This window comes from Papilio machaon, chromosome 3 (genome assembly GCF_912999745.1).
Source record: "Papilio machaon chromosome 3, ilPapMach1.1, whole genome shotgun sequence".
Classification (NCBI taxonomy): Eukaryota; Metazoa; Arthropoda; class Insecta; order Lepidoptera; family Papilionidae; genus Papilio; species Papilio machaon.
The window spans coordinates 2,924,042-2,941,012 of NC_059988.1; the positions used below are offsets into that span (position 1 = coordinate 2,924,042).

General features: G+C 30.1%; 5 protein-coding genes across 5 annotated transcripts; 1 reads left to right on the forward strand and 4 right to left on the reverse strand.

Annotated features, from left to right (window-relative positions):
• Positions 1 to 997: 997 nt before the first annotated feature.
• LOC106712333 (protein canopy 4) lies at positions 998 to 1,999 on the reverse strand. The gene has a single exon (XM_045686462.1). It carries the CDS (start codon positions 1,744 to 1,746, stop codon positions 1,084 to 1,086), a length of 663 nt encoding a protein of 220 aa, XP_045542418.1. The 5' UTR covers positions 1,747 to 1,999; the 3' UTR covers positions 998 to 1,083.
• Positions 2,000 to 2,696: 697 nt separating this feature from the next.
• Positions 2,697 to 3,783, reverse strand: LOC106712380 (N-acetyltransferase 9). Its single transcript, XM_014504904.2, has 4 exons — positions 3,605 to 3,783; positions 3,425 to 3,534; positions 3,295 to 3,351; positions 2,697 to 3,054 (listed from the first exon to the last, which is right to left on the reverse strand). The coding sequence occupies exons 1-4, from the start codon at positions 3,679 to 3,681 to the stop codon at positions 2,711 to 2,713; spliced, it is 588 nt and encodes a 195-aa protein (XP_014360390.2). The 5' UTR covers positions 3,682 to 3,783; the 3' UTR covers positions 2,697 to 2,710.
• Positions 3,784 to 4,348: 565 nt separating this feature from the next.
• LOC106712366 lies at positions 4,349 to 7,858 on the forward strand. The gene is made up of 3 exons (XM_014504888.2): positions 4,349 to 4,982; positions 5,257 to 5,443; positions 7,553 to 7,858. The coding sequence occupies exons 1-3, from the start codon at positions 4,627 to 4,629 to the stop codon at positions 7,805 to 7,807; spliced, it is 798 nt and encodes a 265-aa protein (XP_014360374.2). The 5' UTR covers positions 4,349 to 4,626; the 3' UTR covers positions 7,808 to 7,858.
• A 2,116-nt stretch (positions 7,859 to 9,974) lies between these two features.
• Positions 9,975 to 12,658, reverse strand: LOC106712318 (prostatic acid phosphatase). The gene is made up of 6 exons (XM_045685678.1): positions 12,259 to 12,658; positions 11,963 to 12,058; positions 11,542 to 11,781; positions 10,971 to 11,271; positions 10,621 to 10,832; positions 9,975 to 10,498 (listed from the first exon to the last, which is right to left on the reverse strand). The coding sequence occupies exons 1-6, from the start codon at positions 12,460 to 12,462 to the stop codon at positions 10,355 to 10,357; spliced, it is 1,197 nt and encodes a 398-aa protein (XP_045541634.1). The 5' UTR covers positions 12,463 to 12,658; the 3' UTR covers positions 9,975 to 10,354.
• Positions 12,659 to 13,633: 975 nt separating this feature from the next.
• On the reverse strand, positions 13,634 to 16,237 carry LOC106712327 (retinol dehydrogenase 12). The gene is made up of 5 exons (XM_014504841.2): positions 15,975 to 16,237; positions 15,531 to 15,893; positions 15,140 to 15,261; positions 14,459 to 14,676; positions 13,634 to 13,940 (listed from the first exon to the last, which is right to left on the reverse strand). The coding sequence occupies exons 1-5, from the start codon at positions 16,090 to 16,092 to the stop codon at positions 13,796 to 13,798; spliced, it is 966 nt and encodes a 321-aa protein (XP_014360327.2). The 5' UTR covers positions 16,093 to 16,237; the 3' UTR covers positions 13,634 to 13,795.
• Between the last annotated feature and the right edge of the window lie 734 nt (positions 16,238 to 16,971).

Here is a 16,971-nt window from a genome sequence, read left to right on the forward strand (position 1 = left end):
ATGTGTTTTCTTTACTCCCCAACTGTTCCCTCTTTTGTGTAATATAAATGTCCAATAAGTCCTCTGCCATTAAACAAAACAGCAACAACCTCGGAAAAGATAGGCCTTATCTAAAAGGTCTGTGATCTTTGACTTGATCTAATTTGTTTCATATATTCCAATAGAAACCCACTGCATCTTAACTACAAAACTGATTTCTAAATCCTACCGTTTTGTTGAAATAAAAAAAAGACTTGAGAGGTGTCAAGGGACACCCGGATGAAACGAAGTTCCTTTCGATTAATTAGTGAAGGAATTGTAATAATTTTTTTTTTTTTAAGTTATAATATTTTTTTTATTATTAATAATCGTCGCGACACCACACTGTTCAATGCGAAATAGAAATGAAAATATCTGGCTTGCTTTCTATAAGAGAGAGAGAGAGACAGACAGAGAAACGTGCGACGCCCTTACTATAGCAAAAAGTGTCGTGACAACATTTCGTAAGAATTTTTTCCGTCTAGCCCCCTTTCACAACGCGCGATAAGGAACTTCGTTCCAAAAACTTTATTTGATATGTAATAATATTATAATTGCAGAACATATTTGAGTGAAAGAAATAAAAAATTAAATGGCAGTCTAATCATATGTATTTATTTGTTCAATACTTCTTGTTATTGATTTTAGAAATAGGAAATGCATTTACTACAGTCACTTGTACTTGAATTACACTTAATCTTAATAATACATAAATAAAATTTGATTAAGTCAAAAAGAATACAAAAGCTGAACATATTTAAAACACTACAAATAAAGTAATTTTACAAAAATTAACATTTCATGACAGAAGACTTATATTTGTCATTGAATGGAAAAATGTTCATATTACTCAAGTATACTTGACTTAATATAACTTTCTAAACTTATGATTTTATAATAAAAAATAAAAATATAGATTCATTGAAAAGTTAAATAAAAGTTTCCTCTTATATACTATAATAAAAGAAGAAATCCTATTACATAATTATTTCTAGTTATTCACTTATCACAGTACTATCAAGTAATGTATTTGATCATAAAGTTACATTGACTTGAGACAAAAAGTTAAAGTTCAGACTTGTCATATTTACTTCCTTTCTCTCCTTTGGATTTTGGTTCTAACTTTTCAAACAAACAAGAGTCATCTGTATTCTTCAAAGCATTCTTTGTGCAAAGGAAATGTTTCAAATCTGTTTTACCTTGATGATTCCAATACCACTCTTCAATAGCAGATTCATTCTCTTCCAAAAGGCTCTCGCATTGAGTTTTCATATGAGTAATTTCAGCTGAGGGCTTATCCCATAGTTCATATGGTATGCCAAGATCCACTTTTACCCCTTTGTCTACGAGTCCATGAAGAGTTTGAAATGTTTGGCTCATACCTTTAGCGAACCGAGTGCTGTCTTGTCTCTCTTTATGTATATTATATTCTAGAATCCTCTCACACACTCCCTCTAAAGATTCGATTAGCCTTAATTCTGATTTTTCGTACTTAGTTTTTTTCTTTGGCTGCACATCATCCAATGAGTATCCAATTTCTATAACGTCGTGCACTTTGCCGGTTTCTTCTAGCCTCCCTTGTAGTTCTGTTGCAAGTACTTTGCAAACTTCACATCTATTGGCATACTTCACGCCCACATCTTCTTCTGTCTTCACGTCTATATCTTGGCTACATAAAATATTTGCTGAATAAAATATTGTTAAGAATATAAGCCCTTTAAAAAACATCGTGTAAACCGTCCGAAACTGTGTTTAAATCGAAAAAAGCAAATATTGCCGGTGGACGGTAGTCGCCTAACTAGACCAATTATAAGAAATCCTCCAACCTCGACCAACCAATGGATGTTTCGTTCGTGTTTCTTGGGTGTTTCAATTCACCAATTCCAAATCTACGATCAATTTCGATGTTTAACAAATTTGACAGTTGACAATGACAGAAACGTAATTCTTCTTATGTCACAGAATAAAACATGACTGTTTACTTTCCAGTTCAAAAACATCTCAAAAGAAATTCTGTTTTCCAAAAAATTAAATGACATTTCGTTAAGCAGGAAATAAAAAAAAACCCGCTTTAAATCATACTTCTTTAAAATTACCTTTTATAACAGTACTAACAAAATGAATTATTAAATCTATTGGTTTGAGAGCCACAATAAAAAAAAAACACTACACTGGATTCTCCTTGGTTTAGATGTGAATTATAACTCATGGAAATAACAAAAATCATTTACCCTAAAAAGTTGAAGTGTAGCATCCAAACATATAACACTAACAGAATGTGCAGTTTCAAGCTCTAGTCATTTTGCTCCACTATAGTGATACAAACATGTTCAATTCAAATAAGGGATAGCTAGAGATGAGCTAGCATCTCATTATAAGGACAAGATATCATATAAAAATTAATTAAAAAATTTTGTTCAGTATATCTGTAACTTAAAAAATTTAAATTTACTTTAATTTGTAAGATGTGTCCTCGAAAATACACTTTTTCATGCATGATTTTGCCAAAATCAACTCTAAAAGTGGTATTAATAAACATATCTATCTTACTAATATTATAAATGCGAATAGTTGGATGGATGGATGGATGTTTGAAGGAATCTCCGGGACGGCTCAACAGATCTTAGTCTGGAAGATTACATAGGCTACTTATTACGTTTTTTTTTAATTATGCGCGTTTTTCTATAGCTAGTTATTCATAAGATTGTAACTGAAACACAAAATGTCCTTCAAGGCTTTTTGTCCAGTCATTATCAACAACTTTTTCCAATGTCACTTCTTGAAATATTTCACTTCTTGATTTATCTTTAAAATCTAATTTTTTAAACATATTTATACTTATATTGTTTTCTATACTAATCTTTGCCTCAAATGTTTTTATTTTAATGAACTTAATTCCATAGAGGAGCATTAGTATGACTGCTTCCCAGCCTCTTTTGCTTCCTCTTGCACTTTCTTCTGCTATCATTATTTCTATCTCCCCAACCTTACTATCATTGTCTGTTATAAAAATATTAGTGTCGCCAATCATGGAATCTGAAATACATTATTATTATTTATTTACTACTCAAAATAACTCTTAGTTTTAAATTTACTAATTTTACGAATTATTTCCAATATTAACGAACACAATGCATCTCAAACACTAAGGAAGGTACATTTTACAGTAATATTTTGCTTTGCTATAAAAGAATGAATTAATTTTACTTTAAAAAGGCTGACAAAATAATAAATTTTATTTTAATTTTGACATTAAATAATTTTATTACCACTAACCATTTTCATCATGTTTTTGATCATACTTGTGTTTATCTAAAATTATAAATGTGCATTCTGAAAACATAGTAATAATTAAATATAAAATTATTATGATTTATTAAAGACAAGGAAAACTTTCCAAACATACTATCATCATCTTCTTGCCAAGTTTTTTGCATTTTATACTCCTCTTCCAAAGTCAGAGGCTCTGATGCGGTAAGTTTTTGCAACTCTTCTGATCTCATCCATGTGTGGTATCTAAATTGAAAGTAGAATGGTGAAGAATATTTACAAAGTTAAAAGGACATATAAAACATATATTACATACTTAGGAACATGATGCTCTCTGTAAGGTACAAGAATAGTATTTTTACCTACAACTTTTGTACTAAAGTTTAATCTCATTTTGAAATTACCACGTAAAAATTAAAAAAGACAAATAACTATCTCAGAAATAATAGCTTTTGTGTTTTTCATCTGATATAAATGAAGTTTGTAATTGCGAATATAAATTCGTAGCAGATTGAATTTGTTTCTTTTTCTTCATTGAGAAATTGAGATTTCGTATTCGTTCTTTGTAAATTTCGTGTTTACGATGAGAATCAAATGACAATTTACTTTCCCACATTTGTCAATGTACGATTGTCACTTTGATATCAAAGAGAATATAAAGCTTGTGTTAAAATTCATGAGTTCGATTTTTTTTTAGTAAAAGTTTGTACTGTACAGCTAAAACTCATCATTCGTTCCATTTGAAAATAGTGCTGATTATTGGTAATGAAGCACAACCACTTAATCTATATATATAAAAGAAAGTCGTGTTAGTTACACTATTTATAACTCAAGAACGGCTGAATCGATTTGACTGAAAATTGGTGGACAGGTAGCTTAGAACCTGGAAACGGACATAGGATAATTTTTACCCCGTTTTCTATTTTTTATTCCGCGCGGACGGCGCGGACGGAGTCGCGGGTAAAAGCTAGTTTTCGATAAAACTGGAGACACAGCTTCAAAATAATTTGACATTTGACAGTCCGTTTTATATGCTCTTTGGCTACCTGCCACACCTGTTTCCATTTATTATTTGACATTTATTCATCTGTAAACAACAGAAATAGGAACCTAAAATTTAAATATAAAGTTAACTGAGATTAAAGGCTTTTTCTTTAGAATAACGTTTTGTAATAACATAATTTCGATTAAAACTAAATATATTTTGGATCGTTACTTGTAGTCATAACACATCAAATCTCTAGAACTGATAAACGTTATCTTAAACCTATCGATTGTCCCCGTTTAGTCGATCAAATAAAACTAAGTGGAGTAAGTGCTTGTTAGCTGTTTAAAGTGATGACAATGAATCAATATGAGACAGAAAGACGGCTCTGCTGGAGTTATGGTCTCTTAGCTGTTCTACTTTCGATATCTGTAGTGTGCATTGCAATTCCTTTCAATCATTGGCGCACAACTCTTGACGTGTGCCCAGGAGGATATTTTGAAAATACCAACTGTGGATGCATCTTTTATGGTATTAGCACATTCCAAAACTTCAATGGTGGTCACAACTCGTACTGCTTGTATGCTGTATTTGCTCCTCTTCCAATATTAGTGTATGCTATTGTAATGGCCTCATTTCACATGTACAGAGTTTGTATTAACAATGTTGGAAAATATGAAGGAGAAAAATCCACAACAGTTGAAGAAATGTAAGTTTTTCTAGTAGTTAATGTAATAATATAATTCTATCTATCTATTCAGCCTGGTAACATCCACTGCTGGGCATAGGCCTCCCCCAAAGATCGCCACGATGATCGGTCCTGTGGAACCTGCATCCAGGATAGTCCCGCAACCTTGATTTGTCCATCTTGCAGGAGGCATGTGTCCTGTATGTGGCTGCCATTCCAGGACTTTTTCCTTTTGGAAAAAATCAGTTATAGAATAATGTAAAACTTATTTAATGTAATGTAATTTCAATTTCAGAGAAGGAGAGACAATAGTAGTATCTTCAAGGGCAAGAATATCTCAGCACAATGATGCTGTTATTTACTGTTGGATACCGACCTCATGTATTGCTGCACTGTTTGCTGTTTACAACCTAGTCCATGCTGCTATTATAACTGATGGATTTTTAAAAACGTGTATGCAGTATCGAGAATATTTAGTCCGTGTAGGTTGTTTAACTTCTATTCCAAGTTACAACATGTAACAGTTTTAATAACTTATTAGCCGACTTCAAAAAGAAGGAGGTTATCAATTCGACTGTATTTTTTTTTTTTTTTTTTTTTTTTATGTGTGTTACCGCGAAACTCCGCCCCTGGTGGTCCGATTTTGATGAAAAATATTTTAATCGAAAGGAAGTGCTTGCAGGTGGGTCCCATTTTTTTGTTTTTTTTTTTAAATAACTAGAAGACTAGTAGATTTTGAATATAGCTTCAAAATTTGTTGCGTAAATTAGGGACATTTTTGCTTTCAGCGCTTACGTAGGCTAAACTATAGGACCTACATAAAAATGATGTATGGCGAATTGTAGCTCTTTAAATGTGCTAAATAAAAGTCCGCGATAGCATATATCTATATTTTATAGTTTTCTCACAATAACCATTTTTTTCTTCAGAAACATCAATTAAATTCATGCCCTATTTCCGACGCTATTATTCGAGTTCAGTATTAACCCTTATGTAAATAAACATGTTCATTATCAAGAGAATTTAATGTAGATTATATTTGCAATTGAAACTATATCATTCTGTCTAATAGTTTAGGAGATATCGTAAGAATAAAATTACGCGGAAACGAAAAATGCTACACGAAAAGCACAATTTTGCTTTCTGGGCTTACGTAGGTCAAACTATATGACTTACATAAAAATGATGTATGGAGTAATTATAGATCCTTAAATTTGCTAAATAAAAGTCTTCGTGGCATATATCTATCATCTATGGATGTCTCACAAAAACCATGTTATTGTGAACAAACTTCGATTAAAATGCACACGAAAAACAGCGTCGTAAGCTTACGGCGCTATTATATTATATTCGATATGAATCCTTATCCAAATAAATATGTTTGATGGCTAGAGTATTAAATGCAGATTACATTAGCCTTTAAACTATGTAATTCTGATCAATAGTTTGGAAGATATTAAATAATTAAAAACTACGCGTATTCGAAAAATGCTAGTGCGGCGCGCGGCTGGACAAAATTAAAGGCACGCTACGATGTATTAGTTCGGTAATTTTCAATTTGTATACCGATTTTGATAATTATTTCATTGTTTAAAGGATAAGTGGTTATCTGGTGTATTCTAAATTAGTTTTTGAATTGAAGTACACACATATCAAATAGGAAAGTCCTTTTCTTTATTTGTCTTATTTATGTCTTTATATGTATTAAGGAAATTTGTAATTGAACTTCAAATTCACTAAAAATTGTGAAATAAAACAAAAATTTTAAGAAAAAAAAATAGCCGACTTCAAAAAAAAAAAAAACAATCTCAAACAAAATGCACTCAAAAGTAACCAAAAAAACCAATTTCAAACAAAATGCACTCAAAAGTAACCTAAAAAAACCAATTTCAAACAAAATGCACTCAAAAGTAACATAAAAAAAAATTCAAATAAAATGCACTAAAAAGAAACAAAATAATGTCATGAAAACTCTCTAAACTCTAGTAATTAGTAGTAGGGGCTCAGTTTTCCGCAACTCCACGACAAGCGCGTATTTTGCGTGTCTCTAAACTCTAAAGAAAGTTCTCTTCTTTCTTGTAACATGTCTATATTGTATAATTATTGTTATTTTGGAGTCGGTTTCGGCCTAAGTAGGGATATAAACGTAAGTATGTCTAATACATCTCAAATATAAAATGTCACCTATTTACTTCGGCCGACACCGACTGCGAAATAACAATAATTATACAATATAGACATGTTACAAGAAAGAAGAGAACTTTCTTTAGAGTTTAGAGACACGCAAAATACGCGCTTGTCGTGGAGTTGCGGAAAACTGAGCCCCTACTACTAATTACTAGAGTTTAGAGAGTTTTCATGACATTATTTTGTTTCTTTTTAGTGCATTTTTTGAATTATAATAATTATGAAAATCCAATCAAGTAGATAGTAACCAAAAAAATAAAACTGGAAAATTCTAGGACCGGGTGGTATGGCTAAATAAATCGGAATGCTTGGCTAGTCTTAAATAATTAACAACTAAAAATATTGTCAATCCAGGCTAATAATTAATCCCGTTTATGCTGAAATTAGTTTTTATGTTTTCACAGAACCTCAGAGCTGTTGGTGACCAGGCCACTGCCATACATTTCCGACTTAGTTGTCAGGCAATATTTGACTTTATGGATTACATACAGAAAAATGCACTAAGCAATCGACGTGGAGATTTCATCAACACAGGACTGGCATTACAGTTGGCTATCATTGCTTCTTGGTTATCAGTTTGTTTATGGATAGCTGTTACTGTTATGACTTCCCTAAGGGCATATAGAGAACGAGATGTGCTTACTTGCTGCGGAAAATAAAAAAAATATTTCTGCACTTGCAGACTTTATAATGTTAAATATTGTTTAACTAATCTAATTATATTTTTGTATTAATTTGAAACATAATTCAATACGAAAATTTAAATATGAAAGCATTTGTATCTGAAAAGACACAACACAGAATGCATGCAGATAATTATTTACTTTAAGGCTTTAAGCTTCAAAGCCTACTTTTAGTACATTTCACTTACTGAGTCAGTTGTTAAATTGTATGGAAAAGTAAGCAAAATACGTACATAAAATATATAGTTTGGTTAGTTTTGATTTTACAAGTAAATAACTTACGTAACAATGTAAGACTGATGATAATTATATCCCGCCCAATAATATGCATAATATAGTTTAAGTACAAAGACAATCCACTAGTTTTAGGGATGCAAACTTATTTAAGCTGAATTGAACACATTATGACATTCTATTGTTTATATTATTTTTTCTATTTAATATTTTATATAATGATAATGTTTTAGATGGATCCCCAACGTTTTATTTATCCTGTTGGCAGTGCTGTACAAAATAAGTTTATTTCAACATAATATTTTGTAAAAAAAATTATATTCATATAAACTTTACAATAATAATTAATTTGTACCAAAATAGTCGTAAGTTTTTAAATGTTGTGCCGTCCAAATGTGTTATTTTGAGATAATATTTTTAAATAGTTTATAATTTAAGATAAATACATCTTTAACCACTTCAGTGGCGCTTGTTTACATCGAATTATGTGATTTCTTAATATTTCACATATGTATTTTTATAAATTATACTTTACAGTTTACATTTAGTCCAAATAAAATTTTTATTTAAAAAAATATTTTTTTTTAATTTATTGAAGGTTCCTGAAGGTTAAATATGCACACTAGTTTGTTGACCGCAAATATCGCTGTGAATATATTTCGCAACGTGCTTTTTCTTGTAGTGACAAAAAAAATCATTCGATCTTGTATTTGTAAGGGTTGGAATACTAATGGAATAAAAATTAAAACAAATAAAACCATTTTATCATCACATAAAATATATTAACATCAACAACACTACTTACGTACACTGTACACAACAACAATTATTATTTTGGAATATGTTAATTATTTTTTTTGTGTTTATAAATTTTTCAAATGTATCAATGCACTAGATAAAAAGAGTAAATGGCCAGTTTTGTTTTAATAAAAGATGCATAAAAAAAATTAATTAATTACTAATCAAAAAAAATATATATTTTTTTTGCCTAAAGTTTATAAAAATTGTGTGTACACAAACATCTAACAGTTATACGTATGAAGAATTCAATTTAAATTAAGGTTTTATAATTTGTTAAAATTATACAGAAAAAATACAAATTTAAAATATTCAGTCGGTAAATTTTTCTATAGAAAATAATATATTTGCGTCTCTTAAAGTTTTTAACATACAAAATTATATTCTTATATCATAATATCACTTTTATTTACGTTCAAATATAATAGTAAAAAAATATAATATAAATAAAAAATATGTTTCAATATAACATTATTGGAAAATTAATTTTTACGTATTTTATATAAATTGATTTACTTCCAGAAAAAAATTTAAACATAAAAAAATGTCTTTGCTTAGCTTTACTGTATGAAGTCATAGGAAATTGAATGATTCATTGAAATAATAAATATGTAAATTGATTTTAAAAAGTACTTAAATCAATAATCAGATTAAATTTAGTAAAAGTACATAAATTAACAATGATTTCTATATATTTTATGTAAATAAAAGTTAATAACAAAATTTTAAAATTGCCAAAATTCAAGTAGCAAGTAATAATTTCTAAATTAAAGAAGTATTTAAAAATATTATTTAATTTGGCAGTATTCATTACATATAATATATCTAAAGTAAAATCCCTGTAAAACTAAATTATCAATATTAATAAGTGCAATGTTAAATCAGTACAATTTTACGTATATTTCGTGCGTAAACATGATAAAACATCAATTGTTTACAAACTTCTTGTTTAAAGAATATATTTTCGGCATTAAACGGTTAATATTTAGACCTTTACAAAAATCTAAAATTATAAGTAAATAAATATTCAGAATAAGAATAACAAACATATGGCACATTATGTATTCTTTTGCGATTTTATAATATCTATTTAATATGAGTAAACTCAAAAGTTGTAGCAAATATATATTCGAGAAACATAGAAATTCAACAATTTAGCCTAAGTGTTGCCATAGTATTAACAACACTAATAAATTCTTAGAGCATGTAAAATGTTTCTTTATAAATTTACTTTAAAATATGGAAGCTAATAACTCGACAGATTTGTTACTTAAAAAATCATTAAGCCCGACTGATTCCTATAACACTCAGAAGAATTCAAGTCGAAGGATACCTCACTTGTCAAAATTTATTCAGTCATTTAATTGAATTGACATACATACATACATACATAAAAATAAAAACATTTATGTGAAACATTACCTTACTGTGAGTTGTGAACAATAATAGGTTAAATATGTGACATATAAGAAACGAGGAGCATCATAATTTTTAGTTTTTACATTCCTCATCCCAATTATTTGGAATCAAGGTTTCAATGTGTTGAATAAAACGATTGTAAGTGCAGGGATCGTCGCAGAATGGCATATTCAGCTCCATAGGAACTTCCACTTTCGTATTGTTACGATAGAATAACTGAAACAGATGTTACGTTTAAATATGGAGGGTTATTTTGTTAATTACTAGAAAAACTTTTCTTGAAGAAAACATGATGTGTCCATCCCATTTAAAGTCAACCTTTCTCATGAAACTCTTACCTTAACAAAAAATGTGTCTTGTTCAACTTCTTCGTGCAGTTCGAGCACCAAACTGGCGCCGTACTCGGGTTCTAACAGCTCACTATAGCCAAGTGTGCGCCACAGACCAACCACAGTCACGTCGTGTCCCGAATAGATGTACAGTGAACGATCCAAGTTTGTATGACTAACACTATCTTGTAAATTCATTTTTATTTCATTCAATAATGGACCTGTAAAATAAAAAACATATAATAAATTGTAAAAAATCTAAACTATAAAACACATATAAAGCATTAAAATGGTGGCCATCAATTAACAATGTAAAGTGTACTTTAAGAATAACACAAATACGAACTATCAGTACTTGCCTACTTTGAGCCTTTGTAGAGTTTGATTGTACGATAATAAAGCCAGGCTAAGCATAAACGGAGTACGCATTTTATTTGGGAATACATTCTTTGTCCAATCCGGAAGTTTCAGTCCTGCTTCCTGTTGTGTTTGCAGAGTACTGTACAAGAAATCTACGTCTAATACGCTCCGCATGCTCTGATTCGTGTGTTTACTAAGATAATCAAATAGTTCAGAAAACTTAGGATCCGCATTGGCTTCTTCCAATAACTCTTCATACATTGACTTCCAAACTTTGCATGGTTTTGTCTGTGCTACTATCTAGAAGAAAAATGTTGTTAAATTATTACAAGTTTTGCTGTACGAATAGGTATACCCATTCTTATTGATATGTGGCAAGAGCAGCAATGCAAATAAATTTTATATTTTAAATCAAATTATATAAAATGTAAATTAACTTAGGGCTCTATCTAGCCTTCATTATATTCACAATTGTATAGGAAGTGTGAATAATTCAGGTTTTGTGCCCTAAAGAGAGGAAGCAGGTATTTTATAAGTCCTAAGTTTATATGTTTATGTTGAGAATCTTACATTATCTAAATCCTTAGGAAGGGAATGTACAGGTATCGGTTGCCATGGTAATTCGGGATGCCAAGTCTGCCGGTCCGATGGTGGGTAAAGACCAGCAAGGAAAGTGTATGCGCTCATCAAGCACCGAGATTTATCACTACTCTTTACGTAAACATCCTTCTCGTAATATTCCTCTGGGATAAAATTAGCATAATAGTTACGGTACTTTTTGCCTAACTCATATAGTTGTAGTTTTCCAGCCTAAAAAAAGAATTGTATTTAAAACAATTAAGTTGCAAATGTTATAGTTTTAAATTACAGAGTAAAACAATAAAAATTAAAAATTAGTTGTTTAATATTAAGGCAAGTATTTCCAAAATCTCCCAATTCTGAGTTCTAAACTAGATCTTATCTACTTTTCAATAACTTATTTAATACTCACATTTGTTAAACTTCCAAGTCCATCAGGCCATTGATAATTCTTAAAAGGATCACTTTTATAACTTGTTACTGGAGTTCTAGCGCCGTGACGAAATAGCTACAACAAATTTTCATTTGTTTTAATAAGTACTATATAAAATAACTTTTAGCTAGGTAACAAACTAATATTTTTGAACTGCGAATGTGCGATAAAGATTAATTTACAGTACAAGAATGGCAGAATTTATCATTACTGGATATCCTCTTCGAAGTGCTTTATATGTACTTGGGTTTGAAACTCAATTTAGGAATACTCACAACAATGACCAGACGCAATGTTTTAGATTCATAGGGTAGAGTTTCGCTGAGGACGCAGTATCCTAACAAACAACTGAGTACTGCTAATCCTAATACAATAACAGCAATTGTGTGTGATCTCTTTGGCATTGGCTGACAAGTTGTTTGCTTAAATGTAGACGATGATCGCCTTCGCCATGTATGGTCTTCTTTATCGTACTCCATTGTGAGCAGTTGTTGATTTTATAATTATTTTTAAATCAACCTTATCAAATTTAAATAAAATTATTATCATACTAAACCATCATCACTGACTAAGAAAACAGTTGCAGGATTACATGACAATGAACATTATTAGAAACATACGTTTATTTTCATAAGTGTATAAAATGGTAAAATAAAAACCGGTTGGCACTTGCGAATGTTAGTAAAAAAGGCAAACAAAAAATAAATTGTCTAGTCTAGCAATCGTAATAATTTTTGTAATTGACATTTGGCTATTGACGTTGTTTTTTTTTTTTTTTTTTTAATTTTATGCCCTGGTAACATAGACCTTCAGGTAATATTGACGTTGTTTGACAATGGATCTAGAGCATTTGAAAGATCAAACAAAGATGAAATAATGATTTTGATTAGGTTATTTTTGTTAGTCCAGCGGGTATTGACAATTCTTGACACACTACAGCAGCAAAGTGACTGTTTCTCAACGTTGGGACTTCACAATTCTACATTGCTTATTGATTTTCTGTAGTTTTATCATTACTTTAAAATAAAAAAAATCATAATGTAAATTTATTATTATAAGTATGCTATTAATGTTATGAAATAAAAATACTATGCATTAAATAAAATAGTATATGTATTTATTTAGATTAAATATAATAAAACATTTTTTTTATTCGTAAATTGGACGTTAATTTGATTAGTCTAAGATAATTCCAAGAAATGTTTAGTGTATAAATATTTCTTTATCAATAAAAACAGTTTTGTCAACATATTAAATCATTATAAAGAATATTAATAATATAAAAATTACCAATACCACTACCAATACAATACAAATAATTTAACAATTGCCTCAAAATTAAATGCATGTTTTATCACTTATCCTTATAAATGGAACTAAAAAGTAAAAAAAAAATAATTATAGAGATATGACCCAACAATAGCATGTACAGGTGTATCATAGATTAACATAAGTTTGGCTTAATAATTAGATATTGAGAGCCGCATCCTTTACCTCAGACAATGCTTTTAATGCTTCACATGAGATAACACCCTATTTAATAAAGGTGTATAAACATTAAAATTCAATTAAAAAGGCTTGTCGCAAAGTCTCCGACCAAAACATGTCGGGGGATCAAGGAGAAAAATTAAAAAAAAAATATATATATAAAGGCTTAGAAAATTGTGCAAGTAGTAAAAAATAAGTGGAGAATTATGAGAACAATTGAAATATAAGTAAAGAAATTATTTCTTAAAATCTATGTCATACATTTGTGCGTACAAAAATGATTACAATAAATGTGCAAAAAACTATTATATAACAATACAATAATTAGTTTTTGTTCTTCACTCCCTGGTCATTTGCTGTAAATGGATTGTAGTCCTGAATGCCCACCAGGCCCATTGAAATGTCCCAAAGCTTCTTTGCATGCTCATCATTTAAAGCATTGCGATGTGGAGATGTAACAACACAATCACTGTCAAACAATTGTTAATGTACAAAAGTTCCATTGAGCAATAAACTATACAACTACTAAGTTGTAGGAGTAGTAGAAATTATTAGTACTATTACTAGAAGGCAATTGTTTTCGCAACTTTCCGATTAGTGCATGTATAACAACTATTTTTTATGAAAGCTTGCCTCTGCATTATAATCTCATCCGTTATAAGATTGTCAAAAACCGAATTTATTTTAAATTAGCTTTTACCCGCGACTCCGTCCGCGCGGAATAAAAAAGAGAAAACGGGGTAAAAATTATCCTATGTCCGTTTCCCGATTCTAAGCTACCTGCCCACCAATTTTCAGTCAAACCGATTCAGCCGTTCTTGAGTTATAAATAGTGTAACTAACACGACTTTCTTTTATATACATAGATTAAGAAAAAAATTGTGGAAAGAAAGGAAGCTTAAACTACTTTGAGACTATTGTCTTATCCATTTCCGCTGTGTATTATTTCTTTAATTAAATGAAAATAATAATTTTGATTAACTCTACCTGTAATATAATCCAGTTTCATTGGCACATTTTTCATCAACAGAGCAATATATTGTGGTCTGAGCACCAAGTTCGGCAGATTTCATGAATGGACCGATTAAGGTACCAAATAGTGTTCTAGCACCCCTGAACAGTGTGTCATTCATGTGACGGCCAAGCTCAGTTTTAATTATCCCTGGGTGAAGACTGTATGTATTAACTCCTTCTATGTTATGTTCCTGTAATTTAAAAAATAGAAGGAGAGAGGGACAGACTAAAAATATTGTATGCACAATTGCACAGCAAAGAGAATGTTGAATTCATCATTAATATTATTAGAAAAATAAAACCATGTACTTCACTTCTTTTAACCTGTTTATGTCTAATAGCTTTTACTTACGACTTTGTCTGCACAGAGTAAAAAAAATTATTAATAAATATAGCGGCAGTGATAATGTAGCTTTCTAATGGCAAAAAACATTTTGGTATCTGTCAAGCAGTTTTGAATTTATTCATTACACAAAAATACAAATCTCTCCTCATTGTTAAATTAGTATAGATTTATTTTGAAATAATGGTCAATTATTTAATTGTAAAATCAAATATTTGTTGTAAGCGATAATATTTACTAAGATTTAGGTGACTCATTGTGATATATCAACTATTTGTTTCAAATGATGAATAAAATTACTCAGATCTTACTTTAAGTTTTGCTGCCAATTCCCTGGAGAATAACACATTAGCAAGTTTGCTTTGTGAATATGCCTCCATGGCACTATATGGTCTCTTCTTGTAATTCAAATCATCAAAGTTAATGCCATATCCTGAGAAATAAACATAAATTTTTATTTTAAAACCTTTTTATCAAACCTTTTAACCTTTAATCTGAATTATTGAGTATAAAACTCATCACTAAATTACATACTTAATGTAACAATAGATCTAATAAGATAAATGTTAATTTATATTGCAATTAAGATTGAATTGCTGTAATGAAGTATAAAAACCAGTTTTGTTCCTTTAAAAAGTAATAATCCATCATTACCATAAAATTTTAAGCGTTTAATATTTTTAAAAGATTAAAATTATTTACTTGTATGTGCTTTGGATGAAACAGTTACTATTCTGGCTGGAACACTGTTTCTTATGCGCGGCAGAAGCAACATAGTAAGCAGAAAGTGACCTAAGTGATTGGTTCCAAATTGTGTTTCAAAACCATCTTCAGTTTCACCTTTAGGACACATCATAACACCTGCATTGTTAACTAAAATGTTAACATGAGGTTCTGTGTCTAACACTTTCTGGGTGAAATCACGGACAGACTTTAAAGAAGATAGGTCACATTTCTCTAGTACCAAGGTACCAGTTTCCGATAAATCTTTACATTTTTCCTCTATTTCTTTCTTCGCTTCTTCACCTCTTTCCAAGCTTCGACATGCCAATATTACTCTAGCACCTAAAATAATAAAATATTAAGTTATAAAGTAAATGTAATCTTCATAAAAATGGACATAGTAAAGTAGCAATTAAAATAAACCTCTTTTATAGAAATCTAAAGCCGTTTCTTTTCCGATCCCCGTATTACTTCCCGTTATAATCGCAGTTTTTCCAATTAATTTTGCGGTACTGTAACATCTACCACTAAACAACGGCATTTTTATTACAAAAAACAAGACATGTAATGAATTGATAAATTTAATAAATACTGAAGTCTTTATTAATGACAAAGGCTATTTATATAGTTTTGATTTGAGTATCACAATGTTATTTGATAAGAGATGATTTGGCTGTTCCATTTGGCGGTTAGATTGTTTAAGAAAGTTGACGTTGACTTGACGGTTGACATTGACAGTTTAGTATCTCCACAAAGTTGGCCTCCACCTCAGATGAAGATTATATAGATATGGCATGCGCGTTCACCCGTAAGGGACAGATAGAGAGTACTATAGACTATACCTATATATAAGTAAAAGGATTGGGGTTACCAGTTATTTGTTTTGTCCCGAAAATGAATAATTACGATATAATTTAATATATACCAATTTATATATTCCCAATTAAATTGTAATTAATAAACGTAATAAATATAAAAAACAATGCGTAATTTTTGTTTATGTGACTAAGATTACATAAACAGATTTTTTTAGTAATACTTAGTCAGGTCATAAATTCTGTTACATGTTTAATATAAAATAATTGAAACAAGTTTATTCATTATGTGACCATTTATATACCAAAATGAACTTAACAAAACATAGATTCTTATGACACTAAAGTTTATTCAAAATGACATCCGTGATTTTGAATACAGGCCTTCAATCTGCTCGGCCAGTCGTCTATCACAGCACGAACGAGGTCCATGTCAATATCGGCGGCTGCCTTAATCAAGGATGTCTTGAGTGACTCCAAAAAAAGAATTTCCCAATATTTTTTTCCCGCGTACTGCTTCAACAAAGCGCGGCATCTCTTCAGTCTTAGGTCCATTAGACGAGCATTCAATTTCATTTCTATTTTTCTTCGATATGCACGAAGCC

Coding starts and splice junctions, on each gene's coding strand:
- LOC106712333 (XM_045686462.1), bottom strand. CDS start 1,746: ATGTTTTTTAAAGGGCTTATATTCTTAACAATATTTTATTCAGCAAAT.
- LOC106712380 (XM_014504904.2), bottom strand. CDS start 3,681: ATGAGATTAAACTTTAGTACAAAAGTTGTAGGTAAAAATACTATTCTT. Junction 3,352..3,424: donor TTGGCAAGAAGATGATGATA/GTATGTTTGGAA, acceptor CTATGTTTTCAG/AATGCACATTTATAATTTTA. Junction 3,055..3,294: donor TCAAAAACATGATGAAAATG/GTTAGTGGTAAT, acceptor AATGTATTTCAG/ATTCCATGATTGGCGACACT.
- LOC106712366 (XM_014504888.2), top strand. CDS start 4,627: ATGACAATGAATCAATATGAGACAGAAAGACGGCTCTGCTGGAGTTAT. Junction 4,983..5,256: donor TCCACAACAGTTGAAGAAAT/GTAAGTTTTTCT, acceptor TTTCAATTTCAG/AGAAGGAGAGACAATAGTAG. Junction 5,444..7,552: donor ATCGAGAATATTTAGTCCGT/GTAGGTTGTTTA, acceptor ATGTTTTCACAG/AACCTCAGAGCTGTTGGTGA.
- LOC106712318 (XM_045685678.1), bottom strand. CDS start 12,462: ATGGAGTACGATAAAGAAGACCATACATGGCGAAGGCGATCATCGTCT. Junction 11,782..11,962: donor GACTTGGAAGTTTAACAAAT/GTGAGTATTAAA, acceptor TTCTTTTTTTAG/GCTGGAAAACTACAACTATA. Junction 10,833..10,970: donor TCTACAAAGGCTCAAAGTAG/GCAAGTACTGAT, acceptor TTTATTTTACAG/GTCCATTATTGAATGAAATA.
- LOC106712327 (XM_014504841.2), bottom strand. CDS start 16,092: ATGCCGTTGTTTAGTGGTAGATGTTACAGTACCGCAAAATTAATTGGA. Junction 15,894..15,974: donor TTTAGATTTCTATAAAAGAG/GTTTATTTTAAT, acceptor TTATTATTTTAG/GTGCTAGAGTAATATTGGCA. Junction 14,677..15,139: donor AATTGGCAGCAAAACTTAAA/GTAAGATCTGAG, acceptor TTTAAATTACAG/GAACATAACATAGAAGGAGT.